At 52.6% G+C, this 18,240-nt stretch overlaps 1 protein-coding gene across 2 annotated transcripts in view; it reads right to left on the minus strand.

Annotated features, from left to right (window-relative positions):
* ITGA3 (integrin subunit alpha 3) overlaps positions 1–13,858 on the minus strand; it is a 30,056-nt gene extending 16,198 nt beyond the window's left edge. The window contains exons 1-8 of one of the 2 annotated variants that reach the window (XM_043904221.1): positions 13,679–13,858; positions 13,034–13,262; positions 5,628–5,755; positions 5,227–5,303; positions 3,244–3,493; positions 1,636–1,722; positions 1,080–1,287; positions 424–620 (exon numbers count right to left, since the gene is read on the minus strand). In XM_043904221.1, coding sequence (XP_043760156.1) covers positions 424–620; positions 1,080–1,287; positions 1,636–1,722; positions 3,244–3,493; positions 5,227–5,303; positions 5,628–5,755; positions 13,034–13,239 — 1,153 coding nt within the window. In that variant the 5' untranslated portion in view covers positions 13,240–13,262; positions 13,679–13,858. Of the gene's footprint in view, positions 1–423; positions 621–1,079; positions 1,288–1,635; positions 1,723–3,243; positions 3,494–5,226; positions 5,304–5,627; positions 5,756–13,033; positions 13,263–13,526; positions 13,640–13,678 lie in introns of those variants that run through there. The other variant, XM_043904222.1, reaches the window with a different exon arrangement.
* Positions 13,859–18,240: the final 4,382 nt, after the last annotated feature.

Genomic DNA, 18,240 nt, shown 5'->3' on the forward strand with positions numbered 1-18,240 from the left:
GTTCCCTTCACTGCAAGATGGATTCTTAACCACTGGACCACCAGGGAAGTTCCACACCTGATATAGTAATATTATATTATTTTTTAAATTTTTAATTGGAGGATAATTGCTTTATAATATTGTATTGGTTTCTGCCATACATCAACATGAGTCAGCCATAGGTAATACTATGCCAAATGTACCATGCTCCCATTTTGCCCCTTCTGTTCCCACCATTGTGTACACTCAGCCTGGCCTTTGATCCCAGTGGTAAGTGCACTGTTCCCGGAGGTCTACTGAGCTCACCCCTGGGGGCTCCCTCTGCCCTGCTGTGAGCTCCCCAGACCTGGGCCCGAGTCTGTCTCCTTTTTGGGCCGCATCAAGCCTGGTATGCAGCTGGCTCTCTCTCTCAGTGGGTGCTGGGGCGGGAGTGCTGGCTCATACCCTGGAATCCGTCTTGGTTGATGTCACCAATGCTTGCCACAGAGAAGCCAAAGGCGGAGTGACTGGGGCCGTGAAGAAGGAGGGAGGGGTGGTTGGGGAAGGAGGTGCCTGCCTGGTTCATGAAGATATAAATTGCACCCCCTACTTCCTCTTTCCGCTCAAAGTAATAGGGGGCACCCACCAGGAGGTCCTGCCACCTGCATAGGAAAGAAGGAGGGGGAGATGGAACACGCAGCATAACTGTTATTTAGCAGACACAACTGTGCCAGGCAGGGCACACAACTCTACAAGTGATGCCTCTGGCCATAGGTTGTGGGAAGGACATGGAAGTGTCAATGTGACCGATCTAATAGAAAACACAGCTTGTGGAGAAGCCATGTACACACAGATCACACCCAAACAGCTCATATCCACTAGGGCCATAAGAATGACAGGCACAGACAGTGAGATGCAGGCATCATGAAATTGTCATGCAAACACCCCAAATCCCATAAAGTCTGATTGCAAATCAACATGCAAAACGGATTTGTACACCCCTGCAAACAACAGGCAAAAAAAATGTACAGTTGCAAACCTCTATTTCTCTGCCCTCACTCGTGCAAGCCCACCCACTCATCATTCTCCCTGGCCACAGAGAAATGTCCCTGGATTCTCACCCATCATTGTTCAGGTCTGCCAGGGCAATGGCACTGCCAAAATAGGCTCCCACCTGCGTGCCCTCCAGCACCTGCCTCCTCCGCAAGTCTCCACCTGCTTCCTGGCTCAGCAAAAAGACAGCGCCCACATGTTGGTGCCGCGGGGCACCTGTCACAATGGTGATGTCTGTGGGGTGCAGGATGGCACTGCCCACCTGCATCGTGTAGCCTGGGATGGGGGGAAAGTGGTCAATTGAGACTCCAGTAAGGTTGGTCCCCTTGTACTCTGGTCATCTCCCAGTATCCCTGTTATCTTCTATTCCTCTATTCTAAGTTGGGCAAGAAAGTGGACCTTGGATGCCCAGCCCCAAGCCCTGACTGTACCCTGACCATGAACTCCGTGAGGGTCGTGACTCTGCCTCTGGGGGGAGTATACAGCTGGTGCTCAGGGTGTGCTAGCTGAACTGAATGCTACTGGTCTTGGTGCAGCCTGGCCTCTCTGCTCCACAGGCACCAGTGTGCCAGGGACTCAGCTCCCTTCTCCTCCCCACCAAAGGGCCACTACCACTGGACTTACCAATATAGAAGTTTCCTATGTCCTCTGGGTCCTTGTAACTATATTCAGACAAATCCCAGTCCTTCCGCTGAATCATGTAGCTGTTTCCTTCACAAAGATTTGAGGAAGGGGGTATATAAGTCACCACTCCTTTTCTCCACTATGTCCAGCCCCCCCTCCAGATGAGGATAATAATAACCCCTTTGATCTGTGAGTACTTTGCCATTTGAAAATCACTCACTCTTTATTTTAACAATTCTGAGCTAGCATGATGACCCCCATTTTGCAGATGAGAAAAGTGAGGCTCAGGGATGGAGGCTTAGGGATGTCCAGTCATGGCTGGAATCCAGTCATCTGGGTACTGGCATACTATCAATAGATGACATTTCCCCCACCCTAGACAAAGAAGCCAGACTCACACCATTATCTCCTCCTAATCCTGTCCCCAGACTCGGGCTACCTACTTTCCCCTGTCCCCCAGGCTGCTGCTGGAGAGTACCTTGGCCCTGCCAAGGAGTGGGAGGTAAGACTAGCAGAGTGAGCAGAGGCCTCAGCCTCAGGTGAGCCCAGAGCTGTGACTATGCCCTGGGCAACCTGTTGGTCAAGAGGACAAAATAAATAAATCATTGGAATGTAACATACCACATAAGAAATACAGTCAATAATAATGTAATCACTTTGAAGAGTGACAGATGGTTTCTTGGCTTATAGGGGTGATCATTTTACAATGTACTTAAATGCTGATCACTATGTTATACACCTGAAACTAACATAATATTGTACATCAACTATACTGCAATTAAAAAAAAAAAAAAAAAACAAGATTCTGAGCTCCCTCTGCTTGTTGATTCTGCAGTAGTAGGTGCAGTAAGGGAAAAGAGGTCGCTGTTGCTATAGCCTGTGGTGGAGAGAGGCAGGTGGAGGGTGTGTGAGCTGTCAGACACCTAAAAGGCAGTGTGTGGTGTGGCAGAATCAAGTGAGAGTTTTGATACAAGAAAATACTCTGCAGCCCTCTCAAAAGATTGCCTTGTATGTACTGACATGAAAGCATGTCCACAATTTTTATTGATACCTGAAGAAGAAGTAGAAGAACAATACATTTAAAATGATTTTCTGTGTGGGTATGTGTGTTTCTTAAGATACCTATATATTCTGAAACAGGTCTGGAAGGACCCACAAGACACTTAGCAGTATACATTGGGAAATGGGACAAGGGAGATGTGGGAGAAGAAGGGTGCTCTTCCTGTTTATTTTACTGTACCATTTAGTAGTTGTACCAGAAATATGTTTTATTTTTTAACAAGTTTTTAAATGGTTAACCTGGCATCAGATGGACCTATATTCCAATACACATTTCAGGACTTATTATGGCCTTGGGCAATTTATGTTACTTCTCCAAGGCTCAGTTTTCTGTAAAATGGGTACAATAATACTTGCATTTTAAGATTAATGAAGATAACAGGTGTACCTCTGGTACCTAGAAAACACTTTAAAATAGCAAAGGTGGTTGCTGATGGTGGCAAGGGCATGCTCTCCTCTGCCCTCTTGTGTGGAAGCTCTGGCAGGCTGCCTCAGGGCCTAACAGGGGTGGTGGTCTCTGCTCCTCTTCCCTTCCCCCACGGTCCCCACCTTTCCAGTTGTAGGCACCAGGAGCACCAAAGTACACGGTGTTTTGGGTGAAGCCGCCGCTGGTGCCCAGCTGGCACATGCCCGTCTGCAGGTAGTCGGTGTTGCTGTTGCACATCTCGTTGTGGTAGGTCTGCCAGTCATCCGTGGCATTCAGCTCCAGGTCGTTGCCTCTCACATAGCACTTGCCCACCATGCGCCGCTGGTCCTCTAACCCCGACCACAGCACCTGGGTGTAGCGGTGGGCACAGACCTGGGGACCCCCCCCAATACACACAGCTAAACCCGCAGCAGGGACTCTGGAACGGAGTCTCCATGGCCCCGTGCACCTCTGCTTTTGCAGGAGAGGAGTGGAAAGCGGTCTTCCGGCTTTTCTCTCTTCCCATGGAGATGCCTGGACCTGCACTGCCTTTCCAGAATTCCAAAACCTGCCCTGAAGGTTAGGAACACTTTTTGGAAGACCAGAAGGTACTGGATTTGAGAGTGGCTTGGAGATCTCGGCAAAATAAAAAGGGAAAAGGATGAGGGGATGTGGGGTTCAGGTTCTTGGGTCTAAAAGGAACTAGACACAGAGCAGGTTAGGAAGTTGCTTCTCTGTTGTCCCCTGATGATCCTGCCCTCTTAATAAACGGATCAATATTAGAATAACAACAACCACCACAGCAGCAACGGCTAATATTTAAAGAGTGCTTATTTACTTAGTAAGTATATGCCAGACACAAGTCTGAGCTTTTTGCATATTAATTCTCTTAAGCCTCCTACCAGCTCTATGGGCTAGGGATAATCACTTCCTCATTTTAGATAAGGACACTGAGGCACAGAGAAATAAGCAACCTCACATCTAAGAAAGGCAAGGGATAGTCAATCCAAGGCTGTCGGGCTCTGGGGTCAAGCTCTTAAGCACCAGACTGTGCTGCCTCTCTCAAAGCTTCTCCCAGCACATGAGAGGTGCTCCATTAAAGTTTATTGGGCAAATCAATAAGAATAGGGTATTTGTAAAACAGCCAGGGGCCAGAGGAAACCCAGAACCAGGCCTAGTTCTTGTTTGCTTGTCTTTTGTGTCCCTTTTCACCTGTGAACCAAACTTATGCTCGTGCCGGCCCGAGTCTGTCCCGAGTCACTGGGAAAGTTTCTAGTGTTGGCACGCAGGACATGCTCACTAAAAACAAACTGAATGAGTGGACGGGCAAGTAGAAGACTGTGGAAGGACCCACCACCATCCTTAATGAGAGACTAGAAAATGTGTTTCAGCGAGCTGGTCAAACCCAGAGCTTACAACAATGTTCAAAGGTGACAGAAACCACAACAGTGATGACTATGGGGGTGACAAGTTACGGAAAAGGAGTGCACCGTCCAGACTGATGTAAGTATTCTACTTCTTTAACGGGTGTTGATTACTTGGGTTTATAATTTGCCAAAACGCAACTGAAACTTAAAATCTGTACATTCACTGTATGTAAATGTTACATAAATTTAAAAATGAAAAATAATTGTCTATCTGGGACTCAAAAATTGAGATCCCAGGGGCCAGCACTGACGAATGCAGGCTGGAGGTGACAAGTGACAACAGGGAGTGGCCCCCAACCCAAGCCGGATGAGCTAGGGCAGAAGGGCTGTGCTTCTTCCGTCAGCTGGCCTCCCCAGAAGGAGTGCGTCCAGGCCACACTGCCTGAGGCTCTCTCTGCCCTTTCCATCTCGTAGTCCCCTCAACTGATTCCCACAAAGGGTGAGCACCGCCCCTACCCTGGGGTGGGGGGAATGGGTGATTCAGAAAGGACCCAGGCTGGCCCTTGGGAGAGCGCCAGACACCCTCCCCATCCCCCTGCCACAAGTGCAGGATGAAGGGACACACATGCCCATGGAGACATACAGCTGCAGAAATTGACATTTGCAAGCTCACGCACCAAGGTCCCTTCTCCTGCTCTCTGCTTCCCTCTGCAGCTCCCGGGAGATGAAAGGAGACGTCTGGAGGGGGATCTGACTTACCAGGACTCTGCCTGCAGGGCCCTGGCTGGCCACAGTCACGCCGAGCCACATGTCCTCAATGATGTGGTTAGGGTTACCTGTGGGCATGAGAGGGCTCATGAGCCAGGGCACCTCATCTCATCCTCTAGGCATCCAGCGCCTCCAGAGGGCAGGAGTTGGTCCCTCCCAGATCTCCCACTCCAGCAGGGCCACCCTCCCTCCCTGCCTTCCCCAGCTTATCACAGTCTGAGCTCCACAAACCCCATTTGGTCCCACTCTTCCCTAGGGCTCCCTCTTCCCAGGTGGACAAGAAAGCACTGAAGCTGCCCAGCTGGGCCTTCTGTCTCTTCTAGTCATTCTCTCTGTGCTACCTCCTCCACCAGCCTCTTGACCCAGCACCACTGCCTAGGCCCTCTTCTCACTTTTCTCCTTGATGTCCATCCGCTCACAGTCATTCTTGTGGGCAGTGAGTGGGCACAGATACACAGCACCAGTCCGGTTGGTAGAGCCATTGGGCACAGCAAAGTCCCGGGGGGCACCAGCCAGCAGCCTGGGGGCGAGAAGGTAGTAGACTCAGGCTCACACTCGCCAAAGCCTGCTTCAGACAGCTCACTGCTTGGTGTGCATGTACCGAGCATCTGCTCTGTGCCAGGCTCTGAGGGCGGGAGATGAACGGCTCCGTGCCCCTCCCTCGAGGAGTGCCCAGGGTGGGGAAGGAAGGCAAGGAGACAGACACCTGTGGTCAGTGCCTCATGAGAGGAAAGCAGGGTGCAAACCAGCCCCGACTCTGCATGGGGAGCAGTCAGGGAGGCCCACAGAAGAGTACCTTGGCCTGAGTCTGAGGATGCTGCCCAGGGCTCACCAGGTAAAGAAGGGGAGGAAGGGCACTGCAGGCTGAGGTCTGGCATGTGCAAGAGCCAGGAATCGTGAGCAAGAGGGTGACTCAGGCATCTGCCAGGCCCTCGGTACAGCTGGAGGCCAGACACATGGGGAAGAATAAGAGGGCAGGGTGAAAAGGGAAGCTGTGGAGGGATTTTAAGCAAGGCAGAAACATGGCAAGATCTGGGTTTCGGAAGGACTGTTTTGGTATCTGACTGACATAAGCAGATCTGGCTTGGGGAAAGAACGCTTGGCTTCTGAGATGAAGGTAGATGGGAAAGAAGACAGCAGCGTTGTCCTGGCACAAGATTTAAACTCCCAGAGATCCGAGGAAAGGATGTGTGAGGTGGTGGGGAGGGGTGGATAGTTGGAGGCGTGGGTCCTACCTCTTTCAGCCATCGGAGGACTTAGATCTTGGGGTGGTCTGAAGAACGTGGGCAGGAAAGGACAACCGACCCCAAACCACAGCTGGGTGAGCTGAGTCAGCAGGGTCCTTAAGTGACCCTGGGGTGTCTTCTGGCCCCCTTTCTACCGTATTGAGACAGATTTATGAGGTATGGGGGTGATGGCAGGAGAGCGGGGTACCTGACACTTTGGGCGGAATGGTGAGCATGAGAGTGGGGGTGGATGAGGACTGTCAGTCACCTTGTCCCCAGTCTGCCTGGAGCCCGTCTTTAGGGATGCCACCTGCAAGTCTCTCCAAGGGTTCTTAGGGCTCTAGCAGTCCATCCCATACCAGACAGGTGACTAGAGGAGAGGAAGGCATTGATCAGCCTTGACATATTCTCTCAAAAGGTAATTCTTGGACCACTAGAATAAAAAATCCCTGCGATATTTTTTCAACAGGCAAATTCCTCAGCCCGTCACAGACAGCCTGAGTTGAATCTGAGGGTAGAGCCGTGGAACCTGCATATTTAACATATACCCCAAATATTCACATCGCAGTTTGAGAACCCAGCTCTACCACCCCTTGCTCTCCCAGCATCATCTGTCTGCAGCCTTTGGACGTTCTGCCAAGATCAGCTCCTCAATCCTGCTGGACCCTGCCTCCTGGGTGGCAGACATCTCCCAGATACTCCTCCATCTGCCTCGGCAATGCTGGTTCCTGAGGCTCCCAGCTGAGAACTGGGGCGCCAGGCCTCCTGTCAGAGCCTGGATATGCAAAACAACAGCCCTGCCCGTAGCTCCTGCCTGGGACCTGACAGTGAGGGAAGCAGGGATTGGGCAGGGCCAGGCCTGGGCATGCCGGGGCCTGGGTGCCTCCGCCCACTGGGTGTCAGGAATGTGCTGCCTGGGGGTGCCATGAAGGGCCTGCACCTCACACCTCAGCTCAGACTTCACCCTGGAGAACAGTTCCTGAGGGCAGGGGTGCAGCTTCTCTATGCAGGGCAGGGCGGGCAACTCCAACAGAAGGGCTGGCAGGGGACCAGCATGGCAGCCAGGCCCTGTTAGTCATCCTTGATCTGGGCTGAGGCGGGTACCTAGTGAGCCCATGGCCTCACCACCTGTAGACATCTGCCCCCAGTGTGCCCGACAGGTGAGAGTGGGGAGCTGCTGCCCGTGGAAAGGGAATATTTCAGCCTTGGAGCTGAGGGGTCTGGTTCCAGGTGTCTTCTGCCTCAAAGGACAATTTCCTTTCCCCTCTCTGAGCTGTGAGTGCTTCATCTGTAAAATGGGACAGCAGCTGCCCCACCAGCCTCCAGGATTGCTGGGGGAACAGTGGGTTCATTCTTTAGAAGGGCCTTCTGACTATGAAGCCGAGACCCATGTGAGCACTGTGGTTCTGCTTTCTTGCGGCACCAGGATGGCCCCAGCACACCCCCAGGCCTTGTTCTGGGGACCCGGGAATTTCTGCCCTGCCAGGTGAGGGCATCTAAAGCAGAGTGCACCGAGCAGACTAGTTCAGGTGCGTGGATGGGACAGAGGGTGACGAGGAAGTAACACTTCAGGGGCCGAAGGATACCAGGCCATCAGTCAGGTCAGTGGGCAGCTGGTCATTCGAGGGTGGGAGCTCAGATTTGGCTGGAGGTAGCAGCTGGGGGTTGGCTACAATGACCTTGGAGGGGTGGGTCCAGGCCTCAGTGGGCAAGGGGTCCCTGGAGAACCCACACTGCATTCCAGGGCGAGCAATGCAAGGGAAGTGTTGCTAGGCCTGCTGCTTTCCAGGCCCAAGTTTAAGTACTGGAATGGCTGAGGAGCAGGTGGCCACACCCTCCCAGCTGCCTCATCTTAGAGGGAGTGGCCTGAGGGACCCCTCCTATTAGCCTCCTGCAGTACAGAGAAGGCAGAGCTGGGCATGAAGAGCAGTCGGACTGACATAAAACCCCTTACTACCTATACCCTCTCTGCTCTCACCCTGCACCAGCCTGTGCCCCACTGAGGGGCAGTGGGGCGAGACCCTAACCCCAGCCCTGCATCCCAGGCCCCTCCCTCCCCAGAGATTCCACAAGGTGCTCCCCCCACCTCCCTGGAGTATTTTTAGCTCCTACTTGGCCCGCTTAGAGGCCCTTTAAGGCCCTCTGGCTCCCAGCCCAGGATCCAATGGATCCACAGCCAGAGGACTGGGAATAGATGGCGGGGAGGAGGGTGTGCAGAGGGCCGGGTCTAGCTTCCTCCAGCCACAGTCAGGTGTGGGAAAATCCAGAGGGTGGGAAAGATCTTTTTGTTGCCGTTGTAAATGAATGTAAGTTACTAAGCAAATGAGCACACTGCTCCTGCTGTTGGATCTGGTCCAGATCAGATCAGATCAGAAGCTGATCCCTCCCAGGCCACCACTGAGGTCACCCTCCTGGCAGCGGTCAGAAGCGGGATGCAAGGCAGGATACTCTGTTCAGCTCTTGCAGCGAGGGAGAAAGGAGATTGGACGGCCTCTCTCCTAGAGTCAGGCTGGGCTGGGTGGGGACTGGTGCCCCTCCGGGTGGCAGGGAGATGAGTAAAATGACCTCTCAAGGGCTTTCAAGCAGCTGCCTCTTCACCCTACTTTTTGGCTCCAGCCAGACAGCCCCTCCTGGCCTTTGTAGAGGCCCTTTGTAGAGGTCTAAGTCCAGAGAAGCCCTTTCTCACTCCTGCCCCTCCCACCCCCCACCCCATCACTCTTCCTGGGGCAGATCAAAGCTAATGCAACAGCCAAGTAGAAAGCAACAGAATCAGAGGAGGCTGGGGAACAGGGCCCAGGGGTGTCAGGGCACCAGTTGGTTCACCCTAGAGAAGTCTCCCTGGGGCATACTGGGGCGGGATGATGTTCAGAGAAACAGCCCGTAAGATTCAGCTTCCCAGACTCATCACCTCAGGCAGGCACTGGGGTGGCCCCAGTGGAAAGACTTCAGTTAACACTGAGGGGCCAGCGAGTCCACACTCAGGCCATGGGCCCCCATGCCTTACTCCTTTGGCCAGAAAGCCGGTTGGGGAGGGTTCCACTCCAGCTCTGAGTGCTTGGGTGGGGTGGGGTGCGGAGGGGTAGGGGGCAGCTCTCTGATGCCCGAATCCCAGCTGTGTGCCAACCCTCTGCCTGAATTAGCCATGTCCCCAGAGGCCGCTCCTGTGTTAGCTGAAACACTAGCCTCTTCGTCCTCCCCAACTGCCCCCAGTCCTCTTTCCCCTCTGGTGACTCAGCCTAGAATCCGAGCACCAAGCTGGGGAAATGACAGAATGAGAGGACAGGAGAAAGAGGCCTTGCTCAAGCCTCCAATAATAAAGAACAAGACTGTTTTTCTCATTTCTTCTCCCTTTCTCTGGCTCCTTAGTATCTTTTTCCCCACATCTGATCCCTTAGGGCATTTTTCATGTCCTCTAACCTCAATCCCCCTTATTGTAACCACCATCCTCTTCCTTCTTTGTTTAGTTCTGATCAAGCCCTTTTCACTTCATTTCTACAAGATCAGGCTGCCCCTACCTCCCACCCAGTTTTAAGTGCCTTGGCCTGGCCTGGTCATTGGATAAAGCCAGAGAAAAAGGACACTGCGCATCCAAACCTTCTGCTTGCAGCCACAGCTGCTCTGCCCATTTCCTCTGGCACGAGCTTTGCAGGCTGCCAGGTGCCTGCCCTACCCAGGGAAACATGTTTTAGGGGAACAAGTAAGCCTGGTTCCTGCCTACTTCAGGTATGACCTCATTTTCCTGGAGCTGTGGCCACCCCCGCCCCAGGCTTCCCAAACACCCTCGTTTCCAGGCAAAGGCCCCAGAGGTATCTCCCATAGTCCACAAGGTCAGGTCAGGCCAGGACACCTAGATTCCCAGGAGGGAATGACAGAACAGGTACCGGGGGAAAGCAGGGGAGGTCCGTGACCATCTCCCAGAGGAATAGTCCCTCTGCTTCCCCAGGGGTCCTCACGTATCTCACTAACAAGCCCAAAGCACCCTGGCCCTCTCCCCTTCCCTGCCCTGCTCCTGATCACCAGGAAACTGGAGATTCCAGAGACTGGGAAACTGGGGCCGGGGTTAGAGTAAGCCTCTGATATTGTGGGCATGGAACCACAGTCTAAAGATGAAGGTGATGGGGAACAAAGACACACTTTCGTTTTTAACCATTACTACAATAAGGCCTTCTTTGAGAATATAATGAAAGTTATGCTTTTCCGTCCTCCTGGCTCTAGAATAATGCACAGACATGCAAGACTTTGCATACACTTTCCAAGGTCCCTGTATCTTCTGAAAATCTGCAGGGAACTCCAGGCTCAGACTTTGTTCAGGATCATGAACCCTCCCCCATTTTCCAAAGGGACTATGAAGCTAACAGAATATAAGACTGCCACTTGACTTGCTGGTTCCCCTGAGCTGTGTACTCAGGCAGCTATTTACATCTGGCTACACAGCAGGCTGCAGCTAAGCCCAGCTAGCCCAGCTGGTTCTCCCTAAGGGTCATGGGGCAGAATTCAGTGAGATGAGGAGACGAGCCAAGATGTAGAATCACCCCTGGAAAGACTGAAGATTCCCAAGTGAGTCACCCAGAACACTATCTAGAACTACCTGTCACTCTGAGATTTATCAGTTTTAGAAACTTCTGGGCTCCTGAAAGGCCTAATGCCATCTCTAGCTGCCCAGGAAGAAAAGTAGGACTCCTCCACTAAGTCACCTTGAGTGAGGCCCTTGGTTAGCACAAGAGCCCTCAGCTGATGCAGTATTTAACCCAAATCATCTCCTTAAAACCTCAATATTACCCCCATGAAGAAAGTGCCCTAATATGTGAAGAGTCAGGTATTAGTGACAGATTCTAGATGGGAAACTGGTAATGGGATTGGGAGCCTCTTCTTTCTCCACAATGCCAAGTTGCCTTCTATAGACCAACAGAGGCAGGAAGGCATATATAGATCCAGGCTGAACCCCTTTCTCGGGAAAACAGGCCTAGAAATATCCTGTTTAAGGTCACAGAGCAGAAAATAAAAATTGAAAAAGGCTGGGGGGGTGGGTAGGGAGTATTGCATATTACAGAAACTATTACTTCCTCCAGCTTTCCATTACCTACCCTTGCTTTTCTGATGTTCTCTTTACACTACATTGCCTTATATCATGTTGATTCAGCATTGAAAATCTGAAAATCTTTTTCTGGGCTGGGGCAGAAAGAGCACTAATACAGAAACTTAAGCTGATGGTCACTTAGAGTCTCGAAAAGATGGAGTATTGTCTAAGGCCAGACCGCAGCTGCTGAGGCTGGGCTGGGAAGGATGTGGTAGCCCTAACCTCTGCAGAAGCCAGACGGAATTGAGGCCAAGTAGGCAGGTAGATTGGGCAGGGGCTGGGCCAGCAGGGCAGGGGCCAAGGCTGAGGCAGAGTTTGGACTTTGGACATTCCAACTTCCTCAAGTTTCTGCAGGTTCCAGCCAGAATTGGGAAAGGTTTCAACACACCCTTTACCTGACCACGTCCTCTTGCTCAGCAGGGTCTGACATCTCAGTCGGTCAAACAGAAGAGCCTGCCTGTGCTGTCCTAACAGCCTTCCCTCCTGGACAGCCTCACCTTCCCCATCTGCCCTTTTCCTCCACCTGCCAACCTCAGCACACTGAGCCCACGCAGAGAAACTTCTCAAACTTGGACATGCCCCTCTGGGCATGATATAGGGTGGGGGCACAACATAAGCAGCTGGATGTGTCTCCTTCCCATCTCTCTTCTCTGTCTAGCTCTTTCCCCTCCTTCTCCTTGCAGCTGTTGGGGAAGGAGAACAGAAGAGAAAAACACTATTTCCCTCCTGAAACCAAAACAAACACACTCAGGGTTGAAGATTCAACATGAATCCGTGGAATGCGAGGAGACAGAATCGTCTAGTGGGAGGGCATCACTGCTGGGGGTGGGGGTGGGGTGCAGGAAACCAAGGGGGAGTTGGGACGGCTCCTGCTCTCACTGCTACTTCTGCATCCTCAAGGGGTCTGAAGGGGCGCCTGGACAGCTCCAACCACGCAGACTCGCCGTCACCTCTCTCTTCAACCACCAAGCACTTGAGAAGGCCCTCCAGTCTGGTTCTGCGCAGGGTGTGGCTGACGGGGCCACACACTTAGTGTGAGGTGGGGGCGGGCTTAAGTGCATGTGCTCGGAGGTCCTTCCGGGAAAGGAGAAAGGCGTTTATCTTGCAGTTTTCCCCAGTTCCCAGCCCTGGAGAGAAGAGGCATTCGGTCCACTAAATTCCCAGTTCATTGAATGGGAGGCGTCTCAGGAAACGGGGACTCCACTTTATTCTCAACAGAGGTTTAGAAGGCTGAGGGGCTGAGTCTAGACAGGTTCTGGCCAGGTCAGCACTTGCAAATGATTGCTGCCCCCATCCCACTTCCAATCCCTCTATTTCCCGCCAAACTTCAGCAGCAGGAGAGCCGCCTAGGTCCCCGCCCTCTCAATCTTAGCTCCCAAAAGCCGACGGCCTGCGAGCCTGGAAGCCACTGGGCCCTAGGGCTCGGACTCAGCTCGAGATCCGCATCCTGTGCGCACACTCTTCCTCCCACCCCACTCCGGCCAGTTTCACTTACAGGTAGCGCTGTTGTCGCTCTGTCTGCCGATGGAGGGCGACCGAGTAACCGAAGAGGCTGCTCGGGTTCCCGGCCTCCTTCACCACCAGGAATCGGGTGTCCAGGTTGAAGGCAGAGGCGGCGCGGTTGCTTGCGGCCACCATCAAGGCGAGCGTGCCGAGCAACGGGCGTAGGACGCCGGCGGCGCGGCTGGGGCCAGGGCCCATGGCTGCTGGCGGGAACCTGTCCCCTGGCGAGAGCGCGTGAGGGCGTGGAGCTGGGAGTGAGGACCTGTTCACCTGCTCCCCCGCGCTACCGGAGAACGCTCCCGCCGGCCGCGTAGTTAAGCCCCGCAGCGCTGATCAGTTTCTGGCCCCCAGACTTGGTCAATTTTACATCCGCTCACGGTCTGAACGCTCAGATTTCCCTCGGAGGTCCGAGGGTCTGTTCCCCCGCCTGCACTGTCCCGGGTCACCGCCCCCCTGCCCTGGGCACCCTGCCCCCCAGCTCGCACCGGCCGCGCCCACTTGGCCGCAAAGTCGCCTCCGATCCGGGTTCGGCGGCAGATCTGAGCAGGCAGACCGGTCCACCGCAAGGCAGACTGGAAGGAGGGGGTGTCCCCCGCGCGCGCCCCGCCTCCCCACGCCCAGGCCCGCACCTCCCCACCTTGCGCGCCCAGCCAGGGCTAAGCTTTCCTTCCGGGGAAAGAGAAAAGGTCCCTGCTCGGCCGCCGCCTCTTAAAGGGGCAGCACCGCCCCTCCCTCATCCTTCCTGAGCCGGCTCCGCCCTCTCCCCCAAACACCTGTCGGGAGACCCCAAAAGCTTGGATTTCCCCTCCCCTCCGCTTGCTTCTCCAGAGAAGCGTCGCTTCCCGAGCAAGATGGATTGGACGGGCGGAGCCGGGGGTGGGATTTGTCCCGCTGCTTTGCTGCGGCCGCTGGAAAGGCCGTTCCGGGCGCGGCCACCTCTGTGGGTCCGGCTGGAGAGCCCCGGCGTTGGCGCATCTGGGAACCAATTTCCGCAAGCCACCGGCTGGAAGGCTCTACTCTCCTCCGCCGCGCTGTGAGTCCCTGAGAGAAGGTTAGCGGTCTCTGAGCATTCTTCCTGGTACCCAGCCCCTTCGCCTTCCTTGTCAAGATTTTTTTCTTTTACCCACTTGTTCCCACCCACTTTGACCCAGGCGGGGAATGGTCTCACACAATCAGACAGATGTTTACCAGTGGTAATAACCAAGCATCGCTAATTATAAATAGCAACGACAGCGTTTTCTCCGGCGGGCTACCTCTTCTGACATCTACTGTATCATGAATATCCATTCGATGTGGAAAGAAGTCCCTTCTCGTTAGAGTGCCTGCATAGCCAGGGAGCTAGGCCCAGACTGTACCCATTTCTGACCCACCCTTGCCTTCAGGGCCCAGCCCAGCAGAATCCCAAAGGTCCCTTCCTCCCACCCAGGCTCTAACTAAGTGTTTGGAGACTGGGCAGGGACTTCAGCCCCGACAGGTATGTCGTGGGTGGCACCAGGTTCAGTTAGGTAGGCGGAGTCCAAAGATCTGGTTATCCGCAGAAGAATCTAACTAAATGGGAACTTGAAGAGATCACTCTGTTTTCTTGAGTCTAACTCAGATTTCTTTTGTTGCAGCACAAAGACCCACTTCCCCTGAGCATTCTTTTTTCTAGGCTTTAGGAGCTTTCTTACTGTGGTACAGTAGTTCATTCTTCAGACCTTACTTCTCAAAGTTCATTTTAGAGCCCCTATCTCTGAGAGTTTATGGTAATAAGATCTCCATATTGTAGTGCTTGGGCAGCGTAAACTATGCTACCTGCTTTACAAATATTAGTAAATTAAATCCTCACAACAATCTTTCAGGTGTTATCTCTGTTGTAAGGTGAAAAAACTGAGGCTTGAAGGCTACGCAACTTGAATTTTAATCCTATGCTTTCTGACCCTAGAGCCCTTTGTGACTACTTGTGCTAATAATTAACGTTCAAACCATACACAGGGCACATCTAGGTTTGGTGGGGCCTGAAGCTTGTACAATTTGAAGCCCTCTCTAAGGAAAAGGATAAAGAATTAGGAGTACAAAATTAGATTCAGAGCATGGGGAGGGACTCAAGCTGAACTTCTTTTTATGAATCCTTTCACCTACAGACTCTCATTTCATTGTCATTTGGCCTCATTCAACTTAAGGAGGAAACTAGATGTCCAAGGTCACACAACTCATGGGAGGCCAGAGCTAGAACTGTAGGCCACTGGCCACAGCTGTGTCTTTAAGAGACAAATTCCAGGCAGATGTTGATTGGAAAGCCAGACACGCCTGAACAAAAGCAGCTGTGATAGCAGAGTTTCTCTAAAATGTTTGGGGAGAGGACACTTGTCCCTGTCTGCCCTTGGAGCAGCATTTGTTCCCAAGCTGTGACTCTCAGAACTGCCCAGCCTCTCTCCACGGACCACTTTGTGGTCCAGAGCCTCCAGGGGTTAGGAGATGTGGAACTAAGCAATAGGAAGCTGACCTGGATTGAATAGTTAGCTTGCTGTCCTTCCAGTGGGCTGCTGGGTCCTCCACCTCATCCTTGGAGAAGGGGGAACAGCCAGGACCAGGAACCCAGAGGCCAGGGTGGACACTCAGTGTGGACAGGGGTCCTGCCTGAAACAGCTTTGATAGTTCTGTCATGACAGATGGGCTCTATGCCAGGTGTTATCTCTTTGGCCATCCCAAACAGGAATGACCAGCATGTCCGATCCCAGGCTTGGGAGCAGGAAAGGGATGAGGGATGGTTTTTCCACTGTGGGGGAGTTTCCAGAGGGAATGTGGAAGTGGGAGCAGGGGGCATCTGGTAGGGGGAGGGCCCAAGCTAAGGAATTTGGAGGAGTGTCAGACAGATCTAGGGGCTTCCCTGGTAGCTCAGCTGGTAAAGAATCCACCTGCAATGCAGGAGACCCTGGTTCGGTTCCTGGGTCGGGAAGATACCCTGGAGGAGGGCATGGCAACCCACTCCAGTATTCTCGCCTGGAGAATTCCCACGGACAGAGAAGCCTGGCAGGCAACAGTCCATGGGGTTGCAAAGAGTCGGACATGACTGAGCACAGCACAGCAGACAAATCTGGGGGAGATGGAATGGAGGTGGAGAGATGAAGGGACTGGAAGGGTCTCTGGGCTGGAGAGATGCGGAAAGAGAAATCCACAGTTCAGTGGCATTATCATCCGCAGCCTCATCTCACCCCTCAATTGACTTTATCAGGCCAACTCTTCCTGTAGAGAAGGGAGCCACTAGAAATGTTGACCCAGAGAACAGCATGTGTAATGAGGAGTTTGAGACCATATTTTGATGTCTGACTGCTGACACCTCTTCAGCTGTCCCCTCTCCCTCTTCAGCCTGAGTGCTGTGCTGCCTCCTTTGGTGTCCATGGGAGATTTGAACCATGCAAGCCCCTTTCCTCACAAATGCTCCACCAATTTCACTCCCTCACCACAGTAAAAACCCCAGCCAGTCTCCTTTCTTCCCTCTCTCAAGCCATTTTGGACCTGCTTGAGGAGCCAGCCCTGCTCCTCCAGAGACCTCAATTACATAAATAATAAAACTTTTCTTTCCATCTTGGCGTGGGTGTGACATCATCAGTCTTGACATTGAACCAAATTTTGAATGGGGGTCCATCTGTCTCTTTTGGTGACCATGACAACATACAAACTGTGGGTCCTGCTGTAGAGTGAGGGAGGCTTCCTGGAGAAGGAAAATCTGGACAAGTGAGAAGGAAAGGACTAGCAAGAGGGAGCCTCAAGAGAGAGGAAAGCAGAAGAGTCAGGGCTTAGCTTGGGGTACAGTTTCCCATTTGTAACATGAAAACATCAGATGCTGTAAAGGACCTTCCATTTATTCCATTTATATATTCATACCAGCTTTCCTCTGCACCCCGCCCCATGCAACACTCCGCTTGCCCCCATCTCACTCTCCCAGATCCCACTTGCTCACTCACTTCTCACAGGAAAGTCAGCACGTATATGGAGAGATATGGATGGAGTAGAATTGTGGTGCCAAAAGGGCTGAATGCAGGCTATCTTCTGCCCTCTCACCTTGTACAAGTTACATGTTGCCTATGTGTCTATTTGTTTCTGAATGTTTTATGTACATTTGAATTCAGAAAGGGAGCTAATGTTTGTTGAGCACCTACTGTGTAGCCACCCCTTTATGTATATCTTCTAATGGCCTTATGAGGTGAAGATGTCACCCACTTTACAGCTGAAAATACTGAGATGCCCAAGGTACCTCCCCCAGGCACCCTGCATCCCCCGTGCCCCGATCATCTTGGCTGCCTTCTGTTCTTCCAGGACACTACAGCTTAGAAGTCACATCCTCCAGGCCTCAGTTTCCCCATCTATGAAATGAAACAGCTGGAAGAAATCCCTTATTATTCCTCACCTGGCATCCCTGTGTCCCAAGGCTCCTAGTATTTGTTGAACTAAGTGGACCAAATCTCAGCTATTGAATTAAGACTCAGGTCCCTGTCTCTGACTTGAATTGAAAATGCAAATTACTGGGGAGGGAGAGGGGAGGAGTGAAGCATGAATGGGTTTATCAGATTTCCTTTCTCCTATGACCCAGATATGGGGGCAGAACAGGCACCCAGGCCAAACAACTTCTCTGGCTCAGAATCTGTCAGTCTCAAGCGTTCATTGACAGCCTGCTATGTACTGGCACGGAGCTGAGAACCTCCAGAGGCTCAAAAATGAATGAGAGCATCTTCAGGAGGCCAGGGTTTCATCCTGGCCTCACATTCTGAAAGCTCTCAGATTTTAAGAGGCTAAATCCACATTGCATTATATTTTAGGGCTGGTGATTATGGAACAATGGGTGGTTGTTAGAAAGAACATTCTGGCTATAGCATGAAGTTGGCATTGCCAGGAGGAACTGGGCTGGGAGGGCAGCTGTAATGATTTAGGCAATGGGTGAAGTGGGATGAAAAGGGGCAGAAGGAGGGAGGGAGAGAGTGAGTGAGAAGGCCCCAAGGTGCTGATCTGACTTGGACTTAGGTAAAGGTGTGTGTGTGGAGGGGGGGGGGGGGTGGATATGCAGGGAGTAGGGGAAGGAGAGAACAGAGTGACTCCCACAGGGGCCTGGTGAGTAGGCCCCAGACATGAAAATTCTGTGCTAGCCAACCGCTTTGCCTTTCTAATTCCTCTGACCCTCTCCATGGTTCCCTTGCTGTCCCCCATAGCCTAGGCCTTGCT

This window comes from Cervus elaphus, chromosome 5, assembly GCF_910594005.1.
Source record: "Cervus elaphus chromosome 5, mCerEla1.1, whole genome shotgun sequence".
NCBI lineage: Eukaryota > Metazoa > Chordata > Mammalia > Artiodactyla > Cervidae > Cervus > Cervus elaphus.